The sequence below is a fragment of the Colobus angolensis genome, unplaced genomic scaffold (assembly GCF_000951035.1).
Source record: "Colobus angolensis palliatus isolate OR3802 unplaced genomic scaffold, Cang.pa_1.0 Scaffold86, whole genome shotgun sequence".
Taxonomy (NCBI): Eukaryota; Metazoa; Chordata; class Mammalia; order Primates; family Cercopithecidae; genus Colobus; species Colobus angolensis.
In genome coordinates, this window is record NW_012122487.1 from 3,867,373 (window position 1) to 3,875,890 (window position 8,518).

Genomic DNA, 8,518 nt, shown 5'->3' on the forward strand with positions numbered 1-8,518 from the left:
GCCCAGGCTGGAGTGCAGTGGTGTGATCTCACCACTTTAAACAATGTTCTGTAAAGAGTTGCTTTTCAGATGGTATACAGCAATAAGTTTGGGGTTGGGTGAGTTATAAGGCCACAGAATAAAAATTTTGCAGCACCACTATGTATTAATTTTACTAAAAAATTTTAGGGAAAATATTAAAGATGTCCATATTAAGAAGTAAATGAAAATTTTAAGATAAAATACTGTTTATGGTGGTCTCAAAGATACTCAACTTACCCATTTTATTTTTATTTTTTTAAAGGCTGTGCCTCACTCTGCTCCCTCACAGGGGCTGGCTGCACATACAGAGCCATTTCTTCTTATTCTTTGTCCTTTTCTTGGATGGAAAAGTTTGAGACCACAGTGAGTCTGAATCCCAGATCTAGTACTCATTGAATGAGTTTACCTCCTGGCTTCAGTGTTCTGATTTGTAATATGGGCATGATAGATTTATGTCAGTTGTAAGAGATAGACGAGAGAGCTTATAGAAAGTACCCAGAAAGGTTTGATGTAACTTGATAGCAAGTTACAGTAAATAGTTCCTAGGGGAGAAAATTTTGATACCAGGATTTTGGAGGTTTAAATGGTGTATTAGTCAATTTTCACACTGCTGATAAAGACATACCTGAGACTTGGAAGGAAAAGAGGTTTAATTGGACTTACAGTTCCACATGGCTGGGGAGGCCTCAGAATAATGGCAGGAGATGAAAGGCACTTCTTACATGGCGACAGCAAGAGAAAAAAATGAGGAAGATGCAAAAGCGGAAACCCCCGAAAAATCCATCAGATCTTGTGAGACTTGCTCACTACCGTGAGAACAGTATGGGGTAATCCGCTGCCGTGATTCAAATTATCTCCCACTGGGTCCCTCCCACAACGTGGGAATTATGGGAGTACAATTCAAGATGAGATTTGGGTGGGGACACAGAGCCAAACCACATAATTTCACCCCTGGTCCCTCCAAATCTCACGTCCTCACATTTCACAAACAATCATGCCTTCCCAACAGTACCCCCAAAGTCTTAACTCATTTCAACATTAACCCAAAAGTCCACAGTCCAAAATCTCATCTGAGACAAGGCAAGTCCCTTCTACCTATGAACCTGTAAAATCACAAGCAAGCTAGTTACTTCCTAGATACAATGGGGTATAGGCATTGGGTAAATACAGCTGTTCCGAATAGGAGAAATTGGCCAAAACAAAGGGGTTACAGGCCCCATGCAAGTCTGAAATCCAGCAGGGTAGTCAAATCTTAAAGCTCCAAAATGATCTCCTTTGACTCCGTGTCTCACATCCAGGTCACGCTGAAGCAAGAGGTGAATTCCCATGGTCTTGGACAGCTCCTCCCCTGTGACTTTGCAGGGTACAGCCTCCCTTCTGGATGCTTTCTTGGGCTGGTGATGAGTGTCTGTGGCTTTACTAGGCACACAGTGCAAGCTGTCGGTGGATCTACCATTTTGGGGTCTGGAGGATGGTGGCCCTCTTCTCACAGCTCCACTAGGTGGTGCCCCAGTAGGGACATTTCCCTTACACATTGCCCTAGCAGAGGGTTCTCCAGAGTCCCACCCCTGCAGCAAACTTCTGCCTGGACATCCAGGCATTTCCAAACATCCTCTGAAATCTAGGCAGAGATTCCCAAACCTCAGTTCTTGACTTCTGTGCACTCACAGGCTCAACACCATGCAGAAGCTGCCAAGGCTTGGGGCTTGCATCCTCTGAAGCCATAGCCCAAGCTCTATGTTGGCCCCTTTGAGCCATGGCTGGAGCAGCTGGGATGGAAGGCACCAAGTCCCTAGGCTGCACACAGCACGGGGATCCTGGTCCCGGCCCATGAAATAATTTTCTAGGCCTGTGGGCCTGTGGTGGGAGGGGCTGCTGTGAAGATCTCTATTGTCTTGGGGATTAATGTTTGGCTTCTCATCACTTATGCAAATTTCTGCAGCCAGCTTGAATTTCTCCTCAGAAAATAGGTTTTTCTTTTCTTTTTTTCTTATACTTAAAGTTCTGGGGTACATGTGCAGAACGTGCAGGTTTATTACATAGGTATACATGTGCCATGGTGGTTTACTGCACCCGTCAACCCGTCATCTACATTAGGTATTTCTCCTAATGCTATCCTTCCCCCAGCCCCCCACCCCTCCGACAGGCCCCTGTGTGTGATGTTCCTCTCTGTGTGTCCATGTGTTCTCATTGTTCAACTCCTACTTATGAGTGAGAACATGCGGTGTTTGGTTTTCTGTTCTTGTGTTAGTTTGCTGAGAAGGTTTTTCTTTTCTATTGCATTGTCAGGATGCAAAATTTCCAAACTTTTATGCTCTGAATGCCTTTAATAGCACCCAAGTCACCTGTTAAATGCTTTGCTGCTTAGAAATTTCTTCTGCCAGATACCCTAAATCATCTCCCTCAAGTTCAAACTTCCATAGATCTCTAGGCCAGGGGCAAAATGCCACCAGTCTCTTTGCTGAAACATAACAAGAGTTACCTTGGATCCCATTCCCAACAAGTTCCTCATCTCTGTCTGAGACCACCTCAGCCTGGACTTTATTGTCCATATTGCTATCAGCATTTTGGGTAAAGCCATTCAGCAAGTCTCTAGGAAGTTCTAAACTTTCTCACATTTTCCTGTCTTCTTCAGAGCCCTCCAAACTGTTCCAACCTCTGCCTATTACCCAGTTCCAAAGTTGCCTCCTCATTTTTGGGTATCTTTTCAGCAGCACTGCACTCTGCTGGTACCAATTTACTGCATTAGTCCATTTTGTATTTCCTCTGTAAGGACTTTGTGATGTTCTCGGTCAATGGCGATGGATGGCATGCAGGCTTTGCTTTGACTTGCAATAGCTCCCACCTGTTTTTTGTCTGGCCAGGTTTCCATTCTCCCCTTTAAAGTTCTGACTTCCTACTGGGAAGGCAAGGAGCAGCTTCCCAACCCACTGTTCTTAAGAATGATCAATAAGCTTTGCTCCTGTCTGAATCTACCTTGTTGACCTTCTATACCTGGGGTTGGAACACTCTCTCTGTAAAAAGTCAGATAGTGAATATTTTAGCTTTTGTGGGCCGAGAGGCAAAATCAGGAATGTTTACACAAATTTTTTGAAAAAGTTGAAAACTTTATTTACAGACACTGAAATTTGAATTTCAGGTAAGTTTCATATCTCATGTAATATTATTATTTTAATTTTTTCAATCATTAAAAAATATGAAAACCATTCTTAGCTCAATGGCCAGATAGAGTCAAGTTGCCAACCTGCAGACAATAGTTTGCTGACCTCTATTCCAGGGCCTAATATTGAAGGAAAAAACCCAAAAACCAAAAAAACCCACAGAACCCTCAGAATATTAAGTGTCTTGCAGTCCAAGATGCCTCTGACTGACTCATTCACTAAAATGAATGGAAAGAGTTAGGAAGCATAGGAAAGAAAAATAAGCATAAAGATTGTCAATACACGGGCGGATCACGAGGTCAGGAGATCGAGACCATCCTGGCTAACACGGTGAAACCTCGTCTCTACTAAAAAATAGAAAAACTAGCTGGGCGAGGTGGCGGGCGCCTGTAGTCTCAGCTACTCCGGAGGCTGAGGCAGGAGAATGGCGTAAACCCGGGAGGCGGAGCTTGCAGTGAGCTGAGATCCAGCCATTGCACTCCAGTCCGGGCGACAGAGCAAAAAAAAAAAAAAAAAGATTGTCAATACAGTTCCCATTTCCCATAAGCAGGAAATCAAAATGGTTTAAGTCCAAACAACTGGCCAGAGCACTGTCTTTTGAACTTGCTTCATGACCAGAATCACCTGGCTTCTTGTTGAAGCTAGATTCCTGGACTAGAGGTTTTGATGCAGGGGAGACTGCTGGTTGGGGGTGTGCTCTCGGGACCAGGTAAGCTGAAGAAACACTATTTCAGGGGGTGTAAAGGAATCTCAAAAGCTGTGGTTCTTAAAGTGTGGTCCCTGGCCCAGCAGAACCAGCATTACTTGAGAGCTTGTAAGAAATGGAAGTCCTTGGCCTACCCTGGAAACACTGAATCAGAAACTATGGGGGTGGGGTCTGGCAATCTGGTTTTCATCAAGCCAGGTGGTCTTGATGCCCACTAAAATTTGAGCGCGTCTGCTTCAAGGCATCATTACCAGCACCTGGAGAAGAGATTGAGAACCCACCTGAGCAGAGAGGGCCTGGGCTCTCTTAAACCGCTGTGTTCTCAAGAGCGCAGGTCTGTGGGTGAGAGCAATTCTAACAGACATCTGAAGCCAGAGGCTTAGGTTTCCACAGGAAGATCTGGAAACCCTATTCAAGGCAAGCCTTTTGGAAGTCAAGGGCTGTATTCCCCTAAGAGGGGGCACCATGGATCCTAGAGACAGCAAATGCCACCCAAGGTGATGGTGAGGGAGTTTTCAGCTTTTCTGCACCTGTGACCATTTACTGCACCAGGAGCTTTCTAGTGACTTCCACCTTTTCCAGGTTTCTCCAAGGTCCACCGGGGAACCCCCGTCCTGGGCCTGCCAGTGAGTTGCTGGGAGCTTCCCGACCTCACAAGCGGCTCTTGTGATGTAATTGTCACCTGAGGTGTGCCCCTCCTGGTCCTGGCGACATCACAGAGGCTACCTGGGCACGGACCCCGCAGCTTCCTGGGGCCGTCAGTAGCTCCAGGTGCCTGAGTCGGGGCTGCGGAGGCCGGGGCGGTGGCATGCAGGGTGAGGTCTCCCTGGCTGCTCCCTCGTGCTAGGCCAGCTCCAGGAGGGCAACAGATGACAGGACATTGCAAAAGGGCCACTTAAATTTTCCTTCGAGTAAACAGAACACCTGCCAAGGCCCTCGAGCCTGGGCGTGCCCCAAGCCAGGTGGTTGGGGTCCAGGAGTCGGCTGCGGCTGGCGATGCTCTGAGGGGACGTCAGGGCCTCAGGATGGCCGCTATGAAGACGAAGTGCATCTGTGAACTGTGCTCCTGCGGGTAAGGTGGCCGTGCTCAGGGCAAGGCTGGGGGAGCCTGGGCTTTCAGACTCCCGAGGAAGGGAAGCCTCCCCCAGCTGCTTCATCAGGCGGCATCATGGTGGGTTCGTTCACTTGTCACGTTTTTTAGGCCACAATTTTGTCAACTAGCATTGTGCCCGCAGACGCAACATCAGTTCTGGCAAATGTGGCTGTTTTCAGGCCTTCTGTGCTGCTTCACTTCGGAACTGCAGGAAGGCTGAAATGGGCGTGGCCGCGCAGCCTGCACTCCCTTCCCTGAAGCCCAGAAAGTATCAGCCAAGGAGGGAGAACACCTGGCCCAGTGGGACCAGTCTTGCTCCTTTTGGGAAAGTGATAGGATGGGAGGAGAATTCCTGTAGTGTAACTGAATTTCTCATTTAGAGAGATTGTTACTTTGTCGAAGAAGTATAAGGTATTAGTAAAACTTGTTTCCACATTGTGTAGAGTTCAATGAGAATAATGAAAACATTACTTTCACAGTCGCCTGGCCTGGCCAGGTCTCTCTTCTCACCTTTAAGGAGCATGTCTGGGTGGAAGCACAGTAAAGGTGGTCCTGGGGGAAATCATGGGCTTTAGTCAGAGTCCCACGGGCTGACTGGTCTGCTGTCTCTCACACGATCTCTTAGATGTTCCTTCTACCTGCTTCCCAGGACAGCTGGGTTTCTGCTTGGTTGGGGCAGGGAGTGGGCAGCAGAGGAGCAACAGGCAAGAGGGTTCTGAGGTCAGTTCTCCTGGGCTGTCATTAATTGTGGGATCTTGGATTGGTAAATAAACTCCAGGTCATAGGTGCCTCATCTGTACCAACAATACCTACCTCATAGGACCATGATAAGAGTTAAGATCATGTACGTGAGTCCTGGTACATGGACTGTGCGTAATATGTTAGTGTCCTGAAATCTGAAAAAAGGGCAAATATGACACATGCAGATAAAAATGGTATCAGTAGTGTGGAGAATTAAAGGGCACTCTACAAACTGGATCAGCAACCTTCTACATCTCTGGCATCAGTGCATGGTTCCCAACTCTGGCTGCTGATTAGAATCACACAGGGAGTTTGAAAACTATCAGTTGCTCAGGCCGTTGAATTGATAATCTCAGGGTGGGTCCTGCCAACTGTCTAAAGGTGATTCTGACCATTTGCTAGGACTGGGACTCACTGAACTAGAACATGTACAAATGTGGGTCTTGCTTTTGAGCTTTGTTAAGTGGGGCCGGAGCAGTATATAGTCTAGGACTACATGTTACCCAGCAAAACCTTTTCTTCTAAGGCCTTCTTTCTTTTTTTCTTTTTGGAGACGGTGTCCTGCTCTGTTGCCCAGGCTGGAGTGCAGTGGTGCCATCTCACTTCACTGCAACCTACGCCTCAGGGTTCAAGTGATTGTCCTGCCTCAGCCTCCTGAGTAGATGGGATTGGGATTACAGGCACATGCCACCATGCCTGGCTAATTTTCATATTTTTAGTAGAGACAGGATTTCTTTTCTTTTTTTTTTTTTTTTTGAGACGGAGTCTCGCTCTGTCGCCCAGGCTGGAGTGCAGTGGTGTGATCTCACCACTTTAAACAATGTTCTGTAAAGAGTTGCTTTTCAGATGGTATACAGCAATAAGTTTGGGGTTGGGTGAGTTATAAGGCCACAGAATAAAAATTTTGCAGCACCACTATGTATTAATTTTACTAAAAAATTTTAGGGAAAATATTAAAGATGTCCATATTAAGAAGTAAATGAAAATTTTAAGATAAAATACTGTTTATGGTGGTCTCAAAGATACTCAACTTACCCATTTTATTTTTATTTTTTTAAAGGCTGTGCCTCACTCTGCTCCCTCACAGGGGCTGGCTGCACATACAGAGCCATTTCTTCTTATTCTTTGTCCTTTTCTTGGATGGAAAAGTTTGAGACCACAGTGAGTCTGAATCCCAGATCTAGTACTCATTGAATGAGTTTACCTCCTGGCTTCAGTGTTCTGATTTGTAATATGGGCATGATAGATTTATGTCAGTTGTAAGAGATAGACGAGAGAGCTTATAGAAAGTACCCAGAAAGGTTTGATGTAACTTGATAGCAAGTTACAGTAAATAGTTCCTAGGGGAGAAAATTTTGATACCAGGATTTTGGAGGTTTAAATGGTGTATTAGTCAATTTTCACACTGCTGATAAAGACATACCTGAGACTTGGAAGGAAAAGAGGTTTAATTGGACTTACAGTTCCACATGGCTGGGGAGGCCTCAGAATAATGGCAGGAGATGAAAGGCACTTCTTACATGGCGACAGCAAGAGAAAAAAATGAGGAAGATGCAAAAGCGGAAACCCCCGAAAAATCCATCAGATCTTGTGAGACTTGCTCACTACCGTGAGAACAGTATGGGGTAATCCGCTGCCGTGATTCAAATTATCTCCCACTGGGTCCCTCCCACAACGTGGGAATTATGGGAGTACAATTCAAGATGAGATTTGGGTGGGGACACAGAGCCAAACCACATAATTTCACCCCTGGTCCCTCCAAATCTCACGTCCTCACATTTCACAAACAATCATGCCTTCCCAACAGTACCCCCAAAGTCTTAACTCATTTCAACATTAACCCAAAAGTCCACAGTCCAAAATCTCATCTGAGACAAGGCAAGTCCCTTCTACCTATGAACCTGTAAAATCACAAGCAAGCTAGTTACTTCCTAGATACAATGGGGTATAGGCATTGGGTAAATACAGCTGTTCCGAATAGGAGAAATTGGCCAAAACAAAGGGGTTACAGGCCCCATGCAAGTCTGAAATCCAGCAGGGTAGTCAAATCTTAAAGCTCCAAAATGATCTCCTTTGACTCCGTGTCTCACATCCAGGTCACGCTGAAGCAAGAGGTGAATTCCCATGGTCTTGGACAGCTCCTCCCCTGTGACTTTGCAGGGTACAGCCTCCCTTCTGGATGCTTTCTTGGGCTGGTGATGAGTGTCTGTGGCTTTACTAGGCACACAGTGCAAGCTGTCGGTGGATCTACCATTTTGGGGTCTGGAGGATGGTGGCCCTCTTCTCACAGCTCCACTAGGTGGTGCCCCAGTAGGGACATTTCCCTTACACATTGCCCTAGCAGAGGGTTCTCCAGAGTCCCACCCCTGCAGCAAACTTCTGCCTGGACATCCAGGCATTTCCAAACATCCTCTGAAATCTAGGCAGAGATTCCCAAACCTCAGTTCTTGACTTCTGTGCACTCACAGGCTCAACACCATGCAGAAGCTGCCAAGGCTTGGGGCTTGCATCCTCTGAAGCCATAGCCCAAGCTCTATGTTGGCCCCTTTGAGCCATGGCTGGAGCAGCTGGGATGGAAGGCACCAAGTCCCTAGGCTGCACACAGCACGGGGATCCTGGTCCCGGCCCATGAAATAATTTTCTAGGCCTGTGGGCCTGTGGTGGGAGGGGCTGCTGTGAAGATCTCTATTGTCTTGGGGATTAATGTTTGGCTTCTCATCACTTATGCAAATTTCTGCAGCCAGCTTGAATTTCTCCTCAGAAAATAGGTTTTTCTTTTCTTTTTTTCTTATACTT

General features: G+C 46.4%; 1 protein-coding gene across 3 annotated transcripts in view; it reads left to right on the forward strand.

The window, feature by feature from the left end:
- The window catches only part of SAXO1 (stabilizer of axonemal microtubules 1), a 132,381-nt gene that overhangs the window by 10,027 nt on the left and 113,836 nt on the right, over positions 1 to 8,518 (forward strand). Inside the window, exon 1 of one of the 3 annotated variants that reach the window (XM_011930361.1) lies at positions 4,592 to 4,960. The exons of 1 other annotated variant lie outside the window; for it this stretch is intronic. In XM_011930361.1, the coding sequence (XP_011785751.1) occupies positions 4,914 to 4,960 (47 nt within the window). In that variant the 5' untranslated portion in view covers positions 4,592 to 4,913. Of the gene's footprint in view, positions 1 to 4,591; positions 4,961 to 8,518 lie in introns of those variants that run through there. One more of the 3 variants, XM_011930363.1, reaches the window with a different exon arrangement.